Raw genomic sequence first — 23,042 nt, 5'->3', positions numbered from 1 at the left:
ATCACAAGCCCAGAGCTTGGGACACACAGTGGCAAATGGAACCCCAAGCCAAGAACCCCTGAGCACTGAATACCCTGCCAAGGCCCTTCCTGGGGTTGTCCCAGCAGAGTTTCAGCCCCAGTGTCCCCAGGCATGACACCCATCACCATGAGCCATGGAGAGCAGCTCTCCAGATCACCTTTTGGACTAAAGAGGTTACAGTGAAGGGCTGGGACACGTTATGGTGTGCAGAGGGAAAAGCAGTTCGGGATTGCACAGGGCTTAATGGGATATTTAAGGGAGGAATCAAAGGAGCGAGAAGAAAGGGGAGGAACAAGAGTGGGTAACGCAGGGGTAAGGGGATGAGAGAGGCCAGTTGTGTGTAGGCAGGTAGCTGGTCAGTACGCCTGTGTGGCTGTGCCCTACCCAGCACAGTCTGTCCTGTCTGGACAGCAACTGGAGTGGGACTTCAGCCTCAGGGGCTTGTATGTCCAGGGGGCAGGAACTGGGCAGACTGGGTGTCTTATGTGCAGCTACTGCAGGATCCACCTTGTACATACATTTTCACTAATGGACTGCCATCCTGTCAAGCCAGAGACAGCAGCGGGATGAGACCGTTGCTACTGTTAGTGTTCATGTGGGTGCTCTTCTGTGATCTGTGTGGCCAGCCGTGTGTGTATATATATGTACACGTAGCAGATACATGTTCTGTGTGTCTGCTGGGAACACGTCTACAACCTTACTGCTGGTCAGATCGGGGAACGTGGAGCCAGCAGCAGCCTTGCCACTCTAGGGTTATTGCATTCAGATGATGTATTTTCCTCTAACGTGTAGCAGCTAAGTTTTTAAGGTACTTCACAAATGCATGTTCCTATTGTCAGCATCTAACAAATTTTATGGCTTCTTTCCATTTTTATAGGAAAAAACACCACCCCGGCCCAGACACTGAAACTTGTCAACCGATGGGACAAAGAGCTGAGACACTTGGCTGTACTAGGACACTAAAACATAGGGTTTAGCCAAAGAAAAATTCCCCAACGTGGAGGCTTACACCTGCCAAACCCTGTAGCATTCTTGGGAGGCTTTTCTATACCTCTTCTCCATTTCCAGCCTTTCACACGTCATGGTATTCCTTTTGACTTCTTTTGCAAGCTAGCTCGGGCTCTGCCTTCTGCTTCCCCTTATGCTTTGGTTTGGGTTACCCAGTGTGAGCTGCTGGCTGTAGGCTGTTTCTGCATTTCTGCCTCCAGCTTCCACTTGGAGGTTCCTCTTGGGTGTTGTGACTGACCTGCTTTTTCTTTCTCTTTTACTGTATCTCTCTCTCTCTCTCTCTCCAATCTGTCTCTTGTGTTCTCCATTCTTCCCACCTCCATTACTGCAGGTTCATCATGCCTAGTGGCATATAAAAAGACTCCACCTCCTGTCCCACCTCGGACCACATCAAAGCCGTTCATCTCTGTCACTGTGCAGAGCAGCACTGAATCGGCACAGGACACCTACCTGGACAGCCAGGACCACAAGAGCGAGGTGACCAGCCAGTCAGGACTCAGCAATTCCTCAGACAGCTTGGACAGCACCAGGACACCCAGTGTGACGAGGGGGAGCGTTGTGACTCCAGCAAGAGAGACTCCAGAGTTACCTCAGAAAAATGCAACTTTGAAAAGTGACAAAGGGACTCTGACTAACGAAGAGCCTAAAGTGGAGAATATCCCCAAAAGAAAGCTGTCGTCTATAGGAATACAAGTATGGAATAGTTTGTTCTCCTTTGTCCTAAGGAATGTCCTTAACCCATCCATTTAGCATGTGCATTTTGTGTGACGAGATGTGCATCTGAACTCACTTAGAATAGCAAGAGAAACGTAACTGCCTTGTCAAACTAACTTCCTGTGTTCCCAGGGGTGAAATACAGCAGAAGCTTTCCATAACAGACCAGAAAGGATTAAGTTATTTTAGTACAAAATTAAAATGTTTCATAAAGCAGTGGGACCATGTTAACTGGGTGAGTCCCTCTAAAGAGGCCTTTTGCTGCTCATATGCCTGTGCTGAGCCTGTGCTCTGTACCATGTATTACTTAACATCAGTCTGTTCCATGTCCATCATGGTTCTAGGGACAACTTCCTTCTGAGAGGTGGACCCTTCTACTTGGCATCCATGTAGCATGGGCTGCTGCAATGCAAAATGGTCCTAGGGTTGTAGGCAGGAGGAAGCAATTCCTTGCTGCCCACTGTTCCCAGCAGGTTGCTGCTTCTCTTGCTGGAAGCATTTTTTAACTCTCTGGAAATCAATGGAAATGAGATGTTGATTATATAGTCAAATGAGAATACACTGAGTAGTGTAAGTCCGTGCTCTCTACAGCAAAACTCAAGTCATATGTAGTTGTACACTCTTCTTGTGGAGAGATTTCCCAGTTACAGATGGCTGACTGCTGTGAGCACTTGTTCTGTCCCAAAGTGCTGGTTCGGTGCTGCCGGCTATTGCCTGCAGATAGGAACTCGAGCACTTTGGCAAGTCCTAATGCAGGATCTGGACGCTGAGCCGCTGTGTGTGTGTGAGCTGCATAAGTTCTCCATAGGGCTTTACAGTAAGTCTAGCTGGCCAGTTAGTTATATGTGGTAGTGAAGGCTTCTGCAGGGCTAGTGGGGCAAAACACGTACTGAAAGGGGCAGCAAGGCAAGAGAACTCGCATTGGAGAGGCTGACAGCCCTCCCCTTCTCTTCCTTTTCTGAGCTGGTTCCCAAGCCACCTGCCCCATGGCCTGAATTTCCTTCCTAAAAACTTCTAACCCATTGCTGCCCAGGGTGTCAGTCCCTGGGAGAGAGGAAGCTGGGCTTTGCTGCCAATCTTAATCAAATCGCTGCCCCCTCTTGAATCTCTTGGCTTTCGCCTTTGTCAGATGCCACACACACAGCCCTTCCCCAGCATGCCACAACTGTGTAAACAGTGGTGGACGGCAGAGCTGAGTGCTCTTAGCAGATACCTGGCAGCAGCCAAGCAGGATACAGTCCTGATGCTCAAGTGGAGGCAGACCTGAGCCTTGTGCCTCTCCTGAGACAACCCTCCAGTTGGTGTGTGGTGTCAGCATGCTCTGTGTGTGTGCAGCACTCCTGGTCTACTAATGTGAATTCCAGCAGCAAGTTCTTGTGTCTGTTTTTGTCTGTATTTTTTTTGTTTAATAAGGTTGACTGCCTTCAGCCAGTGGCAAAAGAGGAGCCTCCTCCACCAGCCACCAAATTCCAGTCCATCGGGGTACAGGTAGAGGACGAGTGGCGGTAAGTGAAAGACGCAAGCTTTTGTAGTTTCCTTTCTTTTAAATTGCACTTCCCCCACTTTTGCTTAGACCTTCTTCCCTTCTTTGTTCCAATATGAGTGGTGTTGAATGGGGGCCCATGGAGAGCTCTTCCTCCACAGCACATACCCGCTGCAAAAAGCACTTGTTCTCTAAACAGCCAAATCAATGGGAGCTTGAAATTAAAAAAAAAGTACAAGATGTAATTATAGATGTGCGTCAGTCCTCTCGTCTGAATGGCCTATTGCAGTAAGCAGGCAACCTTATAATTTTGTCTGTCTGAATGTGTGGTGTGTGTTTGTGTGTGAGGAGGGGCAAGGCGGGCAGGGTGAGGCTCATCTGCAGGCATAATAAACAAATGCATTTCACTGTCAGTGTGTGAGGCCAGCCAGGTTGAGTACTGCTATTTAATGTTTGCTTTTGATCTCTCTAGAAACAGCCACTCTCGCAGCATGTCCTCCAAACAGGACACAGACTCTGACACACAGGAACCTAATAACTCTAGCTGTAAATCATCTGAGAGAAGTCTTGCTGAGTGCCCCCAACATAACAACTCTGTTGGTGTTGATGCCACTACTAGGCAACCAGCCAAGCCCTCACAGATTAAGAGAAACCTCTCCTATGGAGAAAACAATGACCCAGCCCTTGAGCCTTCCTCTCTCCCTCCTCCTGACCCCTGGCTTGAGACGTCCTCCACCTCACCATCAGAACCCACGCAGCCAGGAGCCTGCCGGCGGGATGGGTACTGGTTTCTGAAGCTGCTGCAGGCAGAAACAGAGCGGTTAGAAGGCTGGTGCCGCCAGATGGACCAGGAGACCAAAGAGAACAATCTCTCTGAAGAAGGTAGGTGTTGTCCAGAGGCTGGCTGGAATAGACTAGCAGCTCCTCTATCGAGAAAGAGTTGTAACTGAGTATTGGATCAGCTTTCTGCAGTTAAATTGCTAATAGCCCACAGAGACAGAACATGGAGACAAGTGCGGGACAAGGAACACTTTCCTTCTTTGGAAAGGATAAGGTAACTTCCTCTAGCAGATGGGGTACGAGATAACATTGAGGTGTATAAAACTTGCAGGGAATGGTGCAGCTTCTGGCCATTCAAAGCTACTAATAGTATAAATGGATTGCTTTTAGGGAGGCTGTAGGATCTTTCTCCCTGCCTAACCCATTATACTCAAGCAGGCAGGTAAAAGTTTAGTTGGCCGTGGAGCAGAATGGACATGACTTCTGGGCTTGTTTGATCTGCTGAATCGGTGGCTTGTCTTTGCATCAAAGAGGGGATTTCTTCATATGGGAAAGCTTCACTGAATTTGTGCTAAATACACCAAAAGCACATGCACAGGGAACATAAGGCTGCTTGATTTTATTGCGTTCAGTCCCAGTTGGGCTTGTTCCATTATTTTCAAATGAGTTGGCAAAACCTGTGCTCTTGCAGTGAAAATCATGCCTAAGGTACATACAGAGTGATAGAAGTGGGTGACTAGGCTGCAGAGGGCAGGATCTTTGGGTTGAGTCTGGTTTTTATTTTTTTAATACCTGAGAAGAGTAAAATAATGGTGACAGTTCAGTGTCACTGCTAGGACTTGGGGGTGCTAATCTCTAATCCTGTTGCACTAAGATGCTGCACAGGCTGCTAAACTGGACAGGCAGTGCCAGGGCTCTCCCTGCCTCAGGGGATGCCCTTGTTTTGCCGGTGGCAAGAGTCCTCTGGCAAGAAAAGACACCAAGACCAGTGTGGCATTAATCTGTGACCTCAGAGAGCAATCTCCTAGTAGCTATCTGTAACAGAGAATTTGGTGGGTATGGAGAGACCCCAGCTTACACTTGTCCCACCAAGATCTATAAACGTTCAGAATTGATTCAGTAGGTGCAGCAGCAGACCAGGGAGGAGAACGGGAATCGGTTCATCCCCATGCATGGTGTATAGTTGCACGCACTGTGGGTCTCTCAACTGTACCTTTGAAAGGGAAGAGTCCATACAGTGTTTTTCCATTAACGAGCAGATGAATGTTGCCATGCCCAGAGGCTTCTTGGAAAACCCACTGAGAGCAGCCTAAAGTCCTGGGTGTTAAAAGCCCTAGCCTGCCAGTATTAATTGCATCTGGTAAATGGAGTTTGGAGACAGTTCTGCTGCTGCTTGCTACCTTAAACTCGTGCATGAGTGGAAGAACAGGTTGTGATCTGCAAGCAGGTGCCAGCGATCTGCTCACTGAGATTCTGCTGGTGCCTTCTCTGGTGGACTGAAGGCAGCTTAAGGTACTTTCTGCCAATTCTGATGTAATGTTCTCAGTCTGGCCTGCTTTTGACCTGCTCTAGAAGGAGCAATAATAGATGGCAGAGGCAGATGAAGATCATAGTTTCAGTACATCATCTTTCCCTGAGAGCAATTAGTTCCTTGGGTATCTCTGAAACTCCTAATGAATCAAGAGGGCTTCATTGTTCCATAAACACTTGAGTTCATTGCTACATTTAATAGTCTGTTCAACTAAGTTGTTTTTTGTTTTGTTTTGTTTTTTTTTCTTCCCTCCATAGTCTTAGGAAAAGTCCTGAGTGCAGTGGGCAGTGCACAGTTACTAATGTCACAGAAGTTCCAGCAATTCCACGGCCTCTGTGAACAAAACTTGGTGAGTCTGGATCTATTTCTCCTGGGTTTTGGGGAGGGGGGTGTGTGTGCATCTGTTTCAACAGCACTACATGAATATGACCAGGTATTAACAGACTACTGTCACTGTAAAAACAAAGCCAATGCAGCTGTGGCCTACAGCCTAACTACAGTGCCATGATGGATGAATGCTGATTTGAAATGGCAGCTGAGTCAGTGGGAGGCTGATTGCCTCAACCTCTCTTCTGAGCAGGCAGTTCTTGGGCTGTGCTCTGCTCAGGGATGAGTGCTTGCAATTCCTTTTGGTGCTTACATGAGCACAGGGGAGTTTTCTTGATCAGGGCATGCTGAATACACTGAGTGTCTGTGGGTCTGAATTGTCAGCTAGCCATACTGCTGTGTGTCCTGGAAACTACTTTCTTGTTTCTTCTAAACGGCTTTTTGAGGTAAACCACTGAGGTTTTGCCAAATAGGGAGGAATGTTTGAATAAGTCTACTGTTCTTCTCCAAACATGCTTGCTTTTGCATGTAGATTATGTGGAGGTGAAACTGTCCCAACAGAATTGTCCCTCATTAGTCACAAAGCACTGTTTCAATCTGAGCTCTTCAAATGTAATGCAAGAGTTTGCCCTTGCTGAGAGCTGAGCAGGACTAATGTGGGAATGGATGGGAATCTGTTTTGGTTTTCCCCTCAAGCTTTATTGTGGTATGGATTTTGCAACCCTCAGAGCTGAATTCCCCCTTACTTGCAAAAAAAAAAAAAAAAAAAGGCAATTTGGGAAGGAGGAGAGGGTGAAGTGCTGAGCATCTGCTTGCTGATCTCTGACTAATCACAGCTGAGGTTAGCAGCAACACCACTAGCTGCCAGGCTTTCAGCAGAGCTTTGTGCTGAGGTCTCCCTTTGACACTTTGTGCTGAGTTGCTCAGATCTGATCCCATGCTTTCCAGAGGCAATCCAGGCCTATCGTGGCAGTTCAGATCTTTCAGAACTGGGAAAATTCTGTTCTTGGAAGAAACTTAAGCTATGGAAATATTTTCAACCTAACCTGAGAAATACTGATACTTTCAGATTGGTTGGGGGAGGGAGAGAGAGAGAGATGTAGCAAAGTGAAATATATTGGCGACTTTGGATTGCTGTACACTGGTGTGCAAGTTCTCTGGGTGTCAGAGCTGTGCTTTGCATTGTGTTGTGTCCATTTCCACTATTACCCACCCTGAAATCAGGATCTCTGTGTCAGAAACCAGTGTTCTAGCTCTGAATCACGTGCTGGGGACCTTCAGCCGGAGGTTCCTGCTGTGGGACTAGGGCTAGCTGGGCAAGCTTTGGGGAGAATGGGAGCTATTGCTTTCTGCCACACAGTGTCTTTCAGGATTCTTCTTCAGGTTCCTATAGGAGAAATACAATCAGGATCTCTGCTTCCTGATCTTTGCAGAAATAGTTTTGACTGTAAAAGGTGGCATGGTGTGTCTGCATATTTAGGGCTGTGGTGTCTCCTCTGGGTTCTTGTCATTTCAGTTGTCAGGCAGGTAGACTTATAAGAGGTGAATATATAAGCTCTGCAGATTGCTCTGCTTGTCAGGAGGGTATATGCTTTCTAAAAGACTTCTAATGCCTTCCCTTCTAGAACCCTAATGCCAATCCCAGACCCACAGCCCAGGACCTAGCTGGGTTTTGGGATCTCCTGCAGTTGTCCATTGAAGACATCAGCATGAAGTTTGATGAGCTGTACCACCTGAAAGCTAATAGCTGGCAATTGGCAGAGACACCGGAGAGAAAGGTGAGTGTGGGGCAGTTGAGTGGATGGAGCATCTCGGGGACATTTTGGGTGTCTGAGATATATTTCTGTCTGAAAACGGAAGAGCTCTAGGGCTTTTACCATCTTGCACTTGTGCAGTGTAATCTCACAACCTTGTAATGCACTGAGACCATTCTTTCTGAGTAATAGTGGAGACCATTTAGTACAAGGGGGAAAAACTGTTGCAACAGAGACCAGTGATGAATGGTGGTGTATGTTTAAAGCAGTGATACAGAGGCCTCTAGTGTTGCAAGCACTGTATGAATAGGTTTTAAGTATTCCTGGTGCCTGAATAGTATAAAAACCACCTATTTGAACCTTTTGAAAACACAGCACGGGCTGCATCCCTGGGCCAGCCTGCCTGACTAGACATGAGGGTAGGAAGGGGAGCACTATGGCTCTGGGCAGGGTGACATACTAAAATTTTGCTGTTTCAGATCACGTTCAGTCTTCATGCTGCCTGTGCTGTGCTCTGACCTATAGCTGGGCCAGACATAGTCTGCAAGCTCTGTACCATGAAATGCAAAATGGCACATTTCTAGACATTAGGGAAGCTGATTTTGATGGGTGTCTTGCTCAAGAACTGCTGCTTCTTTTAGCTGACACTCGATCTCACTGTTTATGCCGTAAGAGTCCCCACCATATCAAAGAGCAAGCTTCTGTATGTGCATTTTTATTTTATGTTTGGGTTTTTCCTTACTGTCTCCCTAAAGGAAGAGAAAAAACCACCCCCTCCAGTGCCAAAGAAGCCAGCCAAGTCCAAATCCCAACTGAACCGGGACAAAGTCTCCGATTCAGACAAGCAGCGCCAGGAAGCTCGCAAGCGTCTTATGGCAGCCAAGCGGGCTGCCTCTGTCCGACAGAACTCGGCCACGGAGAGCGCAGATAGCATCGAGATCTACGTACCCGAGGCACAGACCCGCCTTTGAGCAAAGGGGCAGAGGAAGGAACCGCGTGGTTTTTATAAGTCATTAAAAAGGAAAAAAAGGGTTCTCTCTAAACTAGTGTGATTTATTCAGTCTAGAGACAACGAGCCATCCTTGAAAAGGGCTCCTGAGTTGGCTTTTTTCTCAGCTTTAAGTAATGAAGATTTTGAAAAAAAAAAAAAAAAAAAAAAGAAAAAAATACCCCTTGTTTTCTCACTGGCTGTGGTGTTGCTGAATGGACTGAACAGACTCGTGGAAACTCCAGCCCCTCGACTTGGAACTTCAGTCTTTTTACTCATTCTGTCTAATGAGAATTACTAGCTTGTTTACAAGAAGAGGACAAGAAAACATGAAGCCTTGAGCACTTGCCATGCTGTGTTCTTCCTCCTCCTCAGTTCTGTTGTTCTTTCTCATTCTTTATTTCTTCCTCCTCCCGCTTCCTTTCTCCCACCCTTTGCATGGCTTTGTTTACTGTGTTAGAAATAACCTCTCTTCCACAGAGGTCCCGAAGAGAACACCCATTCAGTGTGTACTACTATTGCACTCTGCTAGCAAGCAGCCTTTCTTGGGTTTTGTTTTTGTTTTTTTTTTTGTTTTCCTTTTGATGGGGATATTGGGGTGGGGGAAGGATGGGTGGGCAGGGATAGGGCAGTGGGTTTGTATTCCTCTGTTTTTTTGAAGTGAGAGGATGGTAGGGTCTGTGGAATGTAATGCAGAGTTGTCACAATGTAGCCCAGAAGTAAATGTGCAATAAGCTGGCAAAAGGGGTGAAGGGACAGCGCCTGGCTGGCTGATCCCAAGAGCAGTGCCCACTCCAGGCACAGGAGGGGAGCTGCAGGACCACAGAGCAACTACAGGCATGATCCACACATGCTTCACTTTGTTTTTTCTCCTCTTCCCTTTACAAAATTATTTTTCTTGAGTTGCTTGTTGAGAAAGAAGCTGCTACACTGAGGGACCTGTTTCAAAGTGGGCTGGGGAAGGGAGAGGAGGGCTGGGAAAGAGTAATGGTATTTCAGGGTGGGAGGACTGGGTTTTGTACAAAGAGGAAGGCACAGGTGGCTGGTGGTAGGCTGCCTGCCTGTATGTGTACATATGCACATATACACTTAGTAGTACCTGTACATTTAATTCATACACACGTATACATGCCCATACGCACAGTGCAGATGGTGTACTAAAACCACCTTGGTGAGAATGGGCGTATGTATAGCATATATTTTTACATGTACTATATCTAGATGTGTGTAAAAGTGTGTGTAAAAATATATACCCTGTGTGTAATCAGATGACTATTTTTTCCTTATCTCCCTGCTCTCTGGGTAGAGGAAGGATTGCTAAATATTTTTTAGCCCATTTTCCCCTTTGTAAGTCTCCTTTTCAGTCTGGTTTCTTGAAGCCAGAACCGCCACCACCAAATTCTTTGCCACCCCCTGCAAATAAGCATTTGGCCCCATCTTGAGTGATCTTGCTGGGGATTTTTTTTTTTTTTTTTTTAGCTTCACTTGCTTGAATGAGTTGGGAGATTATGTGCTACTTTCATGGGGGTGGGGGTAGAATCCTAGAGAAGTTTCAGTGAGGGTGTTGGTGATCCAGAAGGCAAAAAATAAATAAAAGTGAAATTCTGAATGCTGTCTGAGTGACCCTTGTATACTGTCCAGTGTTGTCCATGCATAGGTGCTCTTAAAGATTTCAGCCCACCTACCGTAACTTCTCAAATACGGAATTAGATTGCCATCAAAGCTTAGCCATAATGTCACTCCAATTCAGCACTGGTCTTGATCTTTGTGGGTAGAGACACTGACTTGTTGGGTTGCACTGTCAGGTTTTTGGGGAGGACTGTAAAGATGTGGGTTTAGGTATCTCTAGCATTGAAATCGGGAACACCAAGAAATGGTAACTTCTTTTTTTATGTACTTTTCCAAAAGTGGCTGAGGCTGCTGTGGGGGAGCTGGCCTGGAACGTTGCTGTCTCTGGGGCTGGCGGTCTCGGGGAGCTGCCACATGCTCTTCAGTCCCCTGGGCCCGGATCGCTCTTCCTCCGTGGCCCGGTGCTGGCCGTGGGCCCTGGGGCGGCCAGGGCAGGGGTGCAGCGGCGGAGGTGTGCGTGGGGCTCTGGGGTGAGGCTGGGTAGCAGCGGTGCGTGCCTGTGCCTGCCTGCCTGACTCATTTTGTTTCCTGCCACCTTGGAGGAGAAGAACTTAACAGCAGCAAGGACAGCTGGCTGGCTTACCATAAAAAAATAATAAAACAAATGCAGTCTGAATTTATAACTGCCTGCAGTTTCTGTTGCCCCTTTGTTTGCCGCAGCGGTCTGGGTCACTGGTTTGTAATGGGGTGCGGCCCGGCAGCGGGGGCGAAGCTCGAAGCTGGAGCCGTGTTGACCCTCAAAGCAAGATGGCGGATGCGCCAGGGGGTGGGGGGCGGTCAGTCCCACCCCTCCTGCAGCCTCATAGGCCACCTGCCCAGGAAGCCCCACCCTCTCAGTCATGTGGTCTGTGGTGATTGGCTGGTAGGACCACCCTCTCCCCTCACTCCCTTCCTTCAGTCGTTTGCCCCGAAGACCCCAGGGCCCTTCCTCTATTTTTTATCTATTTTATACCTGTGGATTTATGACTGTATAATCTCTACAGCTTTATAAATGTGCAAATGTCTATTGAAATATATACATATGTATACAAATATAGAAATACATATCTGAAAAATACATCTTTACACACATATGTATATAAATAACTATATCTATATGCGATCTATACATGTATATAAATGCCTGTATTTTCATATCTGAGCAATTCTGGGTCCAAAGGAAGCAAGCATCCAATCACGGGGCTGCCTGAGAACACGTAGGTGTGATGGTGTGAAGGAATGGCCGTCAGCCAATCACAGAGCCGTGTGACGTTTTACAAAATGGCTGCTCCCTTCTATAAAATGGTGGGTGAAACAAAATGGCCGCCCCCTGTGCGCGTAGGGGGTGGGCCTCAGGTGCCGAGGGTACTCTGGGTAAAGCGGTGGTCCCGCCAGCCAATCACAACAGGCCGTGGGATTTCTGGGGCGAATGGGCGCTGGGAGTGCGGGGAGGGGGCGGGGCCGGAATATGCCCCGCCCCCAAATGGAGCGGGGCGGGGGGGGGGTGTCCCCCCGTGGGCGTGGGGCGAGGGCCCCGGCACTGGTCTGTGCTGGGAGGGACGGGGCCGCCCGTGCCCGGCGCCTCCGGGCGCCCGTGGTTCGCTGGCGCTGGCCCCGCCTCAGCGGAGGACCCGGCGGGCCCACGCTGCGGGTCCGCTGCCCGCGCCGCTTCTCCCCCGCGTCCCGTTCCGCGGGGGTCCCGCCGCACCGCCTCAGCGCCCTTCGCGCGGGTCCGGCACCCCAGGCAGCACCGACACCGGCGGGGACCGGCGTGAAGCCGGGCTGGTGCAGGCCCTGAGGAGCAGCGCCAGGGGAGCCGCTCCCCGCACTGTCCAGGAGCGCAGCAGGAAGGGGGGGGGGCGGTCGGGGGCTGCTGCTGCCCAGGCGTCCCTGGGGGCTCGGGGACCCTTGTGCTGCGTGAACTCACCCTCCCGCTGCACTGTTTTAGGGGCGCAGCATGATGCCCGGCACTGCCTCCTCGCCCCAGCAGTGGGGTACGCAGCAGCCAGGGAGGGTCTCCCAAAGCCTTATCCCCACACGGGTGTTTTCGGGGCAGTGTTGGCTCTGCCATGAGAAATATGGAAGCGTCGCGTTGAGGAGGAGGCTTTCCTGTGCTCAGGGCTCTGCCTGAGCACGCCCAGGGCAGGAGGAGCAGGGGCTGCAGGGCTGGTGGTGGGCTGTTGGCAGGACACCCCCACACCCCCGGAGCGCACATCCCCGCTGCTGCCCTCGGAGGCGGCGCGGGGGGGACGCGGAGCCGTGTCCCACCCCGGGTGAGGTTGCTCGGCCCTGTGCCGGAGGGCGAGGGTGCCGGCAGCCCCCCCGCCCCGGGCACTCTCCCTGTGCCTGCAGGAAACATCTGCCACAGCCCCCCCGTGGCAGCGTGTGCCTGAGCCCCACTGGGGGCCGCTGGCCCCGTGGAGGCCACTGCTGGTCCCCAGGGCCTGGCTGGGGCAAAGGCACCCCTGTGTAGCTCAGGACCCCTCCAGGTGCTACTTGAGGCCACAGGAAGGGCAGGCAGAGCTGGGGGTGGGCACCGGCTCTGTTTTACCCGGCCCTGCCCCCCCCCCCCCCCCCCCCCCCCCCCCGTTGCTGTATAGACCACCACCCACCAGTTGAGCCGGCAGTCCCCTGCCCTGCCCAAGTCCTGGCTCCAGCCCCCCCAGCCCACATTCCTCACCCACAAAGTGTCAGCAACCCCGGGGGGATGCCCTGTTGCTATTCTTGTTACCAGAGTTGCCGTGGGGTTTCCCTGGCGGCTGGGTGCCGCCATCCTTCCACAGCCCCCGCGCAGTGCCAGGGAGGGGGCAGACACCCTGGGGTCACCCTACACCTCAGGAAGCCGGGGGCCAGGGGGCTGCAAAGGGCTTGAACTGGTGCTAGCCCCCTCCCCAGCCCCTGCTAGCACATAGAAGAGCTGAGGGGATGCAGGGCATCAAGCTGGCACAGACGCTGTAACCCTGAGACGGCGTACGTGGAAGACACTAGCAGATGAAATAACAGAGCGCGCACCCCGAGGGCATGCCGGAGGGTGGCCCAGCCCCAGGGCAGCACCGGGGCCAGCACAGCAGCTCTGAGCCCAGCCTTGCCGCGCCAGCACTGCAGCAGCCCTTGGGTCCGTGCCCCTGCCCTCCGCGGCCGAGCAAGGCTGCCCAGGGCTGCTGCTCTAGGAAGAGCTCTGCAAGACCCCTGCCCACCTCCCAGGGTTCCTGACCCAGGAGACTGGGTGCAGCAGAGCCCTTCCTTTTTTTTCTTTGCCAAGGGGCTAGCAGTGATGCTCTCTCACTTTTCCAGTGCTGGCCTGGAAGAGAGAAGATACAAACGCATCAGCTCTGCTGCTGCCAAACGCTTTCTGGCTCCTAGACACTAGGATCAAACGCTGTGGGACGTGAACACATCGTAACATCAGACCAAACGACCGTGGGTTAGTGCAGGCCCATGCCAGGCACTGGGCCCATTTTTTCCACACCCAGCAACGTTCCTCACAGCTCTCAAGCTGCTTTGGCTGAGTGTCAGGAGGTGAGAGCTGGTGGTGAGGGAGGAGCAAGTGACCCACCCTCAAATGCCATAGTCCACTCTCACACAGAGCTCATATTTAAAAACAAAACAAACAAAAACCAAACAACTAAAAAACTTTTATTTGACAATAGAAGAACAAACAGAAATATATTTACAGTAGTTCTTTTGCTCCATAAATTTCATTCCAATAATCCCTGCTCTCCCCACTCTTTCTGGTCCATCCCTAGGGCAGCAACACCAGTCCATGGCGCAGGCACAGCTGTGGCACTCCTGCCCTGCGGGAGGAAACCACTTTGGTTTCACTGGGGCAAAATAAAGGGAGGAGATCAAAAAGCCTCTCCATCCCCTGGGGGAGGAAACAGAACTGCAGGTGGTGACAGGGCAAAGGGCTACCTAGAAATAAGGGAGGGAGTCCTAAAATTCAGGGTTTCCCCCAGAAAGGAGGCAGAGGGCAAAGGCTGGACATGAAATGGAGCTGGGGGTGATGAGGAGGGGGATGTTCCCAGCCACATGATGAGCATCCACGCAAAGTCGTGCAGTCTGCCCAGCCGGGTGGTGCCAGAGCTGGGGCCAACACAACCCCCAACTGGCGAGCCCCCCTGCAGCCCCTGCCAGCACCCCAACTCCCCTGCCACCTTCTCTCCGAAGGGTGAGGTGGGGCAGGGGGAACACCAGTCCCCAAAATCAGTGCTTCTCCCTTCCCTGCCCCATCATCCCGCAGCGTGCTGCTCCCCCAGCGCTGCTGGCTCCAACCTCTGCAGAGCACCAGATCCCGTGGACATTATTATCTCTAGTCATGCAACTTAATAAACAGGCTAATTACCTAGGATTAGTGTTTCTCAGGATAGATAACATAGGTGCGTACGTATCGCTATTTAACTTACATTTTACAGTGAAACAGCAGTATCTCAGTCCCAGCACCCAGGCTCCCGCTCAGTGACAGCAAGCGATGCCCAGCCAGGAACTGCCCTGGAGCCCCCAGACCCCCACCAGACCAGGCTGGGGGGGGCCCAGCCAGCTCCCAGCAGACACAAGCTTGTCACTAGAGGTCACCAGCACCGCACAGCCAGGCACGGCCGCGCTCAGCCCTGCAGAGCAAGAGCAGGAGGGAGGGGACAAGGGAGCAACGGGACTGATCCCTCCGCGTTCCCAGGGCAGTTCATCAGCACTTGGCTGATGAGACAACTCTGCTTTCCAGGAACCGTGGTCTGCAGGCTGTGAGCGCTGCACTTGCAGAAGAGCACACATGCCCATGCCCAAAACACACCTCTTTCCAAATGTTTTTTTTTAAAAAAACAAAACAAAAAAACAAAACAAAACAAAACAAAAAAAAAAAACAAACAAACAAAAAAAAAAACATAAATTGGATACAGAATTTCACAGTCTCAGCTTTGCATCCACCCCCAGCAGCAGCCTGCTGTGAGCATCTCCCAGCCTCTGCAACACGCTCTCTGTTCTGGGACACAATGTGCACATATTCAGCAGGAACTCAAGAGAAACACGGGAAAGTTGTGGAAATGCTCATAAAAGAAAAAAAAAAAATCATATAATAAATCACAATTAAAGGGAAAAATGGTTCAACAAAAAATTGCTAAACAGCACCATAGAGATTTCTGCTGGCAGCATCCATAACACCCTAAAGCAGAAGAGGACTGCCCCAGGTTTTCCATCCAAAAAAATGCCACAGACTTCAGGTTTCCAGTTCATCTGTCCTTTGCCCTTCCCTGGGCAAAGCTCCTAGTCAGCACAAGGTACCAGAAAGGCCCTCCACAAACAAAAGGAAAAATAAAAAAAAAAAGGGAGGGGGGGTAAGAGATCGGAGATTTGGGTTAAAAAAAAAAATCTTTTCATCCATAGTCCTTAAAACAGACACCAACTTTCAAAAAAATAAATTCTCTCTTTCTCTCCCTGAAGAAATGGTGTTGGCTGGACCCTTGTTTACAGGAGAGAGAAAAAGAAGTCAGCAGGTTTTCCAAGGGGGCTCCGCAGTAACCGTCAGTCACGGCAGGGAGAGGTCAGAAACGCGGCAGAGGTCTTTCCGCGATGGCCAGACCGCAGCGGCCGCGTCCTCCCGTGCGCCCAGGGCACTGTCCTCCGTGACGAGGGCGGCAGGTGGGGGCACCTCCCCAGCGAGAAGACGGCAGGATGGGACAGTCCTTCCTCTCCCCGCTTTGCTGACAGAGAGACCGGAGTGCGCCCGGAAGGCGGGAGTCCGCTTCTGAGATGAGCTGGTCCGGGGGTGCGAGCAGATGGGTGGTAGGAGGCTGGGAGGGTCAGGCACCCCCCGAGGAAGGGCACCCTGCGGGACCTGGCCCAGAGGGCTATTTGGAGATGGAGGCTCCTGGGGGCTCAGTCTGGGGCGAGAGGGGCAGCTGCCCACCCTGCCGCTGCGACTCCAGCTCAGCCGCCTTCTGCAGTGCCACCTCCACCAGCAGCTGGAAGCTGCTGAAGTCGTCACCAAAGAGCTCTGGGGGCGTGGGGGGTGGCGTGTTGAAGAGTCCACTGGTGGGGCTGGCTGCCTCAGCCCGGGCCAGTAAGGTCATGGTGCTGCCAGTGGCACCCAGCGGTGCTTTGGGGTCCGGCTCCACTCGCTGTGGGCCGGGGGGCTTCTCCCAGTCGGGGCTGTGGGCGCTCACCACCGTCAGGTTGCTGCCCAGCGCCTGGGCAGGGTGGCACAGTACCTGCGGGCACACAGACATCGACAGCACCTTGGAGGCCCCTGCGGCCGTCACGGGAGGGACCACCAGCACCCCAGAGCCAGCAGCAGCCCCCCGCGGCAGGGCCATGTCACCAGCTTTGCCCCCTCGGCGGGAGATGGTGAACTGGTTGGGGTCCTTCCCATCCTTGCGCAGCATGTCGGGGAGCAGCCGCCTCCTGGCATTGATGAACCAGTTGCAGATCTGGGAGGAGAGAGGGAGGCAGTGCCGTCAGCCCCGGGGCTGCCACGCGTGCCTGGGGCTGGCTGTGGGGCAGCAGCCTGAAGCCAAGCCGGCAGAAGCCCCAGCAAGCAGCTCCTGCACACCCCAGCCACCACAGGTCTCCCCCCCCACGCCCCCGCCAAGCCCCACAACTCCTTCCCGTGGGGCTCCGGAGAGGCAGAGCTACTCCTGGCAGGGGTTGCCCAGCCACCTACGGAAACCCCAACGCCGGCTGCTTCCTGCCTGGCACCGCCTGCCTGGAGCAGCCCCTTCCTCCCTGCACCCCCGTCCCGGCTGCCCGCGGTGCAACGCTCCCTCCCGCTCAGCCCCGCCAGCCCACCCTGGCAGGGACTGCGCACGGGTGCCAGCCCCCCATGGCACCACCGGTGCCTGCTCACCACGCGGACACACTCAACGAGCAGAGCCTGGGCAGCTTTGGGGCTGAGCCGCCCCGCAAGCCAGAGCAAGGCTGCACAGAGCCACTGGAGCTGCAGCGGCTCTCCAGCGGTGCTGCCTGCTCCCTGGAGAGGGACGGGCTCAGCACCGTCCCCACGCACCGGCTCCAAAAGTCCCGGCAGCTGACTGCAGACCAACAGCAGCATGGATGGAAAACCCTAAAAACCGTAAGCTCGCAGGGCTGCAGCACCCCCACCGCCTAACACAGGGATCGTGGCAGTGCATCAACGCCTTCCCGTGCCTCCTGCCAACCAGTGAGGTTACAGCTAACTTTAGAGGCTCTTCCAAACATCGGCACACCAAAGAGCGAGAGCTCTGCGGCTACACCTCTGGAAGCCCTCCAGAAACACAGTGACCATGTATTTAGTCTCAGCCATGTATTGTTTCAGCATCTTTATATAAAACGCTACATGAAAATAACTGCTTTCTTCCTAGAAAACAATTAGAAGAAAATAAATCAGGGGGGAAAAAAAATGACTGATCTTTCCTAAATCAACAGCTACGTGAAGTATTTCCCCCAGGGAGAGAGACCTTACCACAACTTCAATTGCAGCAAGATCTCAGTTGTCCTTTTTTTGTCTTTAAGACAATATTTGGCATTTAACACCCTTTAAATACAACAGTCTCACCCTCTTTTCCCTTCCAAACACACTTGGTTGCAAGCCTTATCCAGGTCCCTTTGACATGATCTTGTGATCCCACAGCCGTCAACCCCTGTAACTCCCAGAGGGCTTAACTCCCAACAAAAAGCCCAATCAACTCCACAGCACTGAGAAGCCCCCCAAAACCATGCTGGTCCCTTTCCAGCATTCAACTCCCTGTAGTGAACGTGGCACAGACAGGCACACACAACCACCAGTGACACCAAAGGACACCACACAGCATCACCCGACCAGGGAGCTGGGATATGCCTCAGCTTTGAGCCGAGCAGCTTTTTTTGGTGTGGTTTGGTTTTTTTTTTTTTTTTTAAAACTTGGCCATCACTTGGCCCCACCACCAGTGCACGCTGGACTGTGGGCAGCATGTGTCCCCACCACCAGCAGCAGAGCTTCATCCCCTCTGCAGGGAGGAAAAGCCCATCTCCACGGGAGGCCACACGGGCTTGGAAACCTGCTGTTGTCCAGGAAGCCTCGCCAGGAGCAGGTACCGCTTTCTTACCTCCCAACTTTCTGCAAGGGCAACACACGGCTTCCCGATCTCCCTGGAGACCCAGGGTTGCTGCACTCCCAATCTCTGGCACCTGGCTCCAGCTCCCCAGGCCACTGGACCGGGCAGGGGCACGCACAAATAAATAACCGGGGGATGTTCAGCCAGGGAGTGCAGCAGAGCCCTGTGCTCGAGAGGCTCCTGGAAGGGTTGGATCAGCACTGACGGATTGAACCCTGCAGCCCCAAACCCCTGCAGTGTCCCAAACCTCCATCCCAACAGGCTTCTTATCAGATGGAGCAGCCCCCACAGCATCCTGTTGCATCACCTCAGACTGACAGCGACCCCAGTGACAGCCCTCAGCTGTCCCTGGGAAGTGCCACCAGGCTGGGGCCCCCTGCCCGGGGGGCACAGGGGCGGCCTCCTCACCAGACACACACTGGCTGCAGGGGGTCCCACGGGGCAGACAACGGCCGGCACACGGCAAGGTCACCCCTCAACACAAGCCCAAGTGCCTGCCAGCACCCTCCTTGCCTCCCAGCACACGGAGAGCCGGGCACCTGCTGGTCCCACTGCCACAAACGCTGAGATAAATCCCCACGTGCCAGGTACCACCAGGCCAACCCCAGTCCAGGACAAACCCAGATGCCCAGAACCCCAACCCATTGCTGCTCCCCTCATCACTCTGACTCGAGTCCTCCCAGGACCACGCACCTCCCCTCGGAGTAGCTGACCAGACACAAATCTGTTGCACAGACAGCATTTAAGGAAATACATTAAAATGAGAAAGAAAGTTTGCCTTGTTGGCCAGTAAGAAGGAAACCAGCCAGTCACTGCCCACACACCAGTGTCTGGGCCACAGCCGGAATGGCTGCCCAGGACTGAGCTGAGCCACAGAGAAAGGAGCTAGAGATGCAGAAGCCCCAAGGAGGGAAGCTCAGCTGCAAACCCGCTAGCCCCTGCCTGCTCCCCTGCGCACAAGAGCTGCTGCCCACCCTGCTGTGCCCCCAGAAACAAAGCAAAGCAAAGCCCCCCCATTCATCTCCCACCCTGCCAGGCTGAGAGAGGGGGGACAGGGCCCTGGGCACACAGGGGTTCCCCTTTCTGGAAGCTGCCGGCCTTCAGCTGCAGGCAGGTTCTCCTTACTACCCTAACAGCAGGCAGGGTGAAAGTCAAAGCTGGAAAGAAAAGCACTGCTCACCCCCACTACTAGCCAGGGCTCCTGGCTAGGTAGCCATCACAGCACCACATGGAAAACATCAGCTCACAACCAGGAGCAGGACAGGGTTACTCCTGTCCAGAAGCCCTCAGCTGGGCTAGACTCCCCTTAATGCAACTGGCGTAACTGGGGCCAGGTGGGCCAGCCAGTACTCCGTGCTGCTAATGGCCCACCTGTGGTCAAAGCCCAGCTCAGCTTCTGTCTGTGTGCAGGGGGCTGGCAGCCCTGGCCCCCTTACTGGGGGGTGCCCGGGGGAACAGGATAAAGCAGCACCCCCCTGAAACCCTCGCACCTGTGGCAGCTTTTACTAAAAAGAGTATTGCTTAGTTTGTCCCCATCTCAACTCCCTTTGTCTTCTGGCCACCAAAAAGCTCTGCTCCAGCACGACCATAAAACTGGTCTCTGGGGCTCAGGCCTCCCTCAGAAAGCAGCCGCCCATGTGCAAGCGGCTGCGCTTCTGCGCCGTTCCCTCCCTTGCCTCCTCGCTGCCCTTCGGAGGCAGGTGGTTCCAGCGTGCCAAGTCCTTTGGGATCTTCGAGGGGTTTCTCCCGGTCCAGCCCGTCCCAAGCACCGTGGCAGAGGACCCAGTAGCGTCCCCAGCGTGTGAGGGGCTGGCTCCTACCTGCAGCACAGAGAGGCTGGTCTGCCCCGAGAGGCTGAGCTTCTCCTGCTCGGAAGGGTAGGCATTGAAGCGGTGCTCATACAGCCAGTCCCGGAGGATCTTCACGGACTCCTTGGGGAGATTGCCCCTTCTCTTCCTCTTGTTGGACTGTGAGGGGTCCGGGGATGTGGCGCTGTCGTCCTCCCCGAGGTCGCTATCCGACATGGTGGAACTGCCCGCAGATCTCTCCTGGTTAAAGCCTGGCAAGGTGGAAACCAAAGAGCAGGCATCAGGCAGCGTCCTGACGGGGGGGGGGGGGGGGGGGGGGGGGGGGGGGGCGGACAGACGCAGCCCCAGACACCCTCCCCACCGCCCCGAAGGTGGGGGGCAGCTCACCCCCTCCTCACCCGTTCTGGGGCGGGGGGGGGGGGGCTAACCCAGAGGCAGAGGCCCCCCCGGGGGAGGAGAAGCTACAGGCACCGGCAGAGACAACAGCCCACCCCACGGCACTTCGGTTTGCCTAAACAGAGCCCCTGGAGGTCTGCGGAGACTGTACAGGCGTGAGCCCAGCGCACGCAAGCGGGGTTCAGGGGGAGCCGCTCGCAGCGGGCAAGGAAAAAAAAATCAAGAAATTTTTTTTTTTTTGGGGGGGGGGGGGGGGGGAATAAAAAAAAAAAATCTCAGCAGGAGAAAAAAGGCCGGGGTTGCAAAGTCGGAGTTGCTCCGGGGAGGAGGAACCACGCGGGGTCATTGTGCGGCGGGGATGGAGGGGGGGGGCGGCGGGGGCGACTTCCCCGCGCTGCGCTGCTGTCAGGGGCCGGGGGCTGGGCGGGGGGGCGGCCCGGGCCCCGCCGCCCCCCGCCCGCAACAGGTAGCGCGGCGCCGGGGCCCCCGCTCGCCGCCGACACAAAGCCAGGGGGAAGCGGCGAGCCCCGGCCCCCCCCCGCCGCCGCCCGGGGAGGCGAAGGAGAAAGAAAGAGAAGCTGGAAACTCGCCCGCGGCCCCAAACCCCGCACCCCCCGCGAACGGCAGAAACCGGCCCCAAAATAGTCCCGGCCAAACCAACAGCCCTGGCCAAGTTAGAAACGACGCGGAAAGAGAACAAAACCCACCCGAGCGCGCCCGCCCGCGACTCCCACAAACTTTTCATGCCGGGGGCGGCTCCCGGCCCGGCCCGGCCCGCACAAAGGCGGCGGGGCCGCGCTCCGCTCCGCGCCCCCCCGCACCCCCCGGCCCGGCCGGGCTCGGCCCGGCTCGGCCCGGCTCGGCTCGGCCCGGCTCGGCTCGGCCCGGCCCGCCGCGCCCGCACCCGCCCGGGACTCCATGTTTGCCGCCCGCCCCGGCTGCGCTCTTACCCCCGGGCCGCCGCCGCCGCCGCCTCGGCCCTTGCATGGGCCGCGCCGGGGTCGCCGCTCCGGTGGCGGGGGTGCGGCGGGACCCTCCCGCGGCGGCGGGGCGAGCGGCCGAGGCGCAGCGAAAAGTTTTGGGTGGGCGGCGGTGACAGATGCCGAGACAGAGTTCCCTTTGTTCCCGAGGAGGCAGGAACTCTCGGCCGGGCCCCCCGCCCCCGGCCCCGGCCCGCCCGCCCCCGGCTGTCACCGCCGCGGCACCGGCCAGCGGGCACCCGAGCCCCCGCCCCGCCGACCCCCGGGCCGGTACCTGGCGGCGGCGGCTCCCCCGCCCGCTGCGGCCCCGCGGCGGGGGATGCGGCTCTGCCCCCGCTCCCGGCCACGGTGCCCGGCGGGAGGGAGGCCCCCCCCCCGGCCCCACGGGCTGCGGAAACGCCGCCGTCACCCCCCCGCTCCGCGGAGCTGCACCCCGGCACCCCAACCCCGGGGGCACCCCAGCCCCGGGGGCACCCCAGCCCCGGGGGCCACCCCAACCCCGGGGGCCACCCCAGCCCCGGGGGCACCCCAACCCCGGGGGCCACCCCAGCCCCGGGGGCCACCCCAACCCCGGGGGCCACCCCAGCCCCGGGGGCACCCCAGCCCCGGGGCCACCCCAGCCCCGGGGGCCACCCCAGCCCCGGGGGCACTCATGCCCTAACACCCGCGCAGAGGCGCCCACCCAAGGACACCCACCCGCGGGCACCCACTCAGGGGCACCCCCACAAAGCATCGCACAAGCTCCTTCCCCCCCCTGGCGCTGTGGAGGGTGAATCCTGTAACTGAGCGCTAAGGGGTCACTGGTGTCTGCAGGCAGGGGACAGGCAGGCACTGGCTGCAGGGCCAGGCCTAGGAACAGAAGCTGCTGGGGCGGGTGTGGGTGACACCCCCAGGGACTTCAGACCACCCTGCAGCACCACCCCTGGTTTGTTTGGTGGCTTTTTGGCTTATTAAATGGGAAATCGGAACCTCAGCGCCTCACCGCTCCCATGAAAGCGGAGTGTGCCTCCAAGCCAGGATGGTGATGGAGGGGGCACCAGGTGGGACCTTTGCCATGCTCGTTGCTGATGGGCTGGCGAGGCGTTTACTGGGCTGCCACCGCTCTCCCTGCGCCTCTCCACTGCAATAGCAGAGCCCAAGGTCACCTTCTGAGTTTTGGAGACCAAATTGCTCCGTTTATGCGCAAGCACGCTGCTGGTCCAGGGTATGGCTCCCGCAGGATTTCCCTACTATGTGCTCCATGCCTCTCCATGACGTGGGGCTGGGACACACCTTCACCCTCTGCCAGGTGGTCAGGACAGGCAGGTGAGCAGTGCCAAGCCCAGAAGGGGACACGACCAGCGTGTCCACCCTGGGGTGGTAACCTTCCGCGGTGGGAACCCCAGAGAGAAGAGTTGCTCTGAGCAGTGGTGCCACATCCCGTGGATCAGGCACCCTCTGGGCTGTGTGGTCAGTGTGGTGAGAAACACAGACTGATCCCTTCCAGCTCCTGTGATGGAGAAAGAAAGCGCTGCCACGGGAAGCCAGGATGACCCTGTCCGGTGGCCAGCCCAGAGGGGTGCCAGCAGAGAGACCCCCCTCTTG

General features: G+C 55.1%; 2 protein-coding genes across 12 annotated transcripts in view; one reads left to right on the top strand and one right to left on the bottom strand.

The window, feature by feature from the left end:
- DLGAP4 (DLG associated protein 4) overlaps positions 1-10,855 on the top strand; it is a 184,164-nt gene extending 173,309 nt beyond the window's left edge. For 9 of the 10 annotated variants that reach the window (XM_032992985.2, XM_032992989.2, XM_032992988.2 and 6 more), the window contains 6 exons: positions 1,361-1,722; positions 3,157-3,248; positions 3,699-4,108; positions 5,795-5,886; positions 7,490-7,642; positions 8,374-10,855. In XM_032992985.2, coding sequence (XP_032848876.1) covers positions 1,361-1,722; positions 3,157-3,248; positions 3,699-4,108; positions 5,795-5,886; positions 7,490-7,642; positions 8,374-8,589 — 1,325 coding nt within the window. In that variant the 3' untranslated portion in view covers positions 8,590-10,855. Of the gene's footprint in view, positions 1-1,360; positions 1,723-3,156; positions 3,249-3,698; positions 4,109-5,794; positions 5,887-7,489; positions 7,643-8,362 lie in introns of all 10 variants that reach the window. The other variant, XM_032992991.2, reaches the window with a different exon arrangement.
- A 2,979-nt stretch (positions 10,856-13,834) lies between these two features.
- On the bottom strand, positions 13,835-21,824 carry TGIF2 (TGFB induced factor homeobox 2). 2 transcript variants are annotated; one of them, XM_042801285.1, is made up of 3 exons: positions 21,733-21,824; positions 20,095-20,333; positions 13,835-16,633 (listed from the first exon to the last, which is right to left on the bottom strand). In XM_042801285.1, the coding sequence occupies exons 2-3, from the start codon at positions 20,296-20,298 to the stop codon at positions 16,055-16,057; spliced, it is 783 nt and encodes a 260-aa protein (XP_042657219.1). In that variant the 5' UTR covers positions 20,299-20,333; positions 21,733-21,824; the 3' UTR covers positions 13,835-16,054. The 2 variants fall into 2 exon arrangements, with proteins under 2 accessions (XP_042657219.1, XP_042657218.1); XM_042801284.1 differs by lacking the exon at positions 21,733-21,824 and adding an exon at positions 21,429-21,620.
- Positions 21,825-23,042: the final 1,218 nt, after the last annotated feature.

The sequence above is a fragment of the Tyto alba genome, unplaced genomic scaffold (assembly GCF_018691265.1).
Source record: "Tyto alba isolate M040663 unplaced genomic scaffold, T.alba_DEE_v4.0 Super-Scaffold_33, whole genome shotgun sequence".
NCBI classification, from domain to species: domain Eukaryota; kingdom Metazoa; phylum Chordata; class Aves; order Strigiformes; family Tytonidae; genus Tyto; species Tyto alba.
The sequence above is the reverse complement of the archived record's forward strand: the minus strand, read 5'-3'. Positions and strand labels throughout refer to the sequence as shown.

Coding starts and splice junctions, on each gene's coding strand:
- TGIF2 (XM_042801284.1), bottom strand. CDS start 21,465: ATGCAAGGGCCGAGGCGGCGGCGGCGGCGGCCCGGGG. Junction 20,334..21,428: donor GCGGCGGCGGCGGCCCGGGG/GTAAGAGCGCAG, acceptor CCACCTTGCCAG/GCTTTAACCAGGAGAGATCT. Junction 16,634..20,094: donor CCAGCCTCTCTGTGCTGCAG/GTAGGAGCCAGC, acceptor CTCTCCTCCCAG/ATCTGCAACTGGTTCATCAA.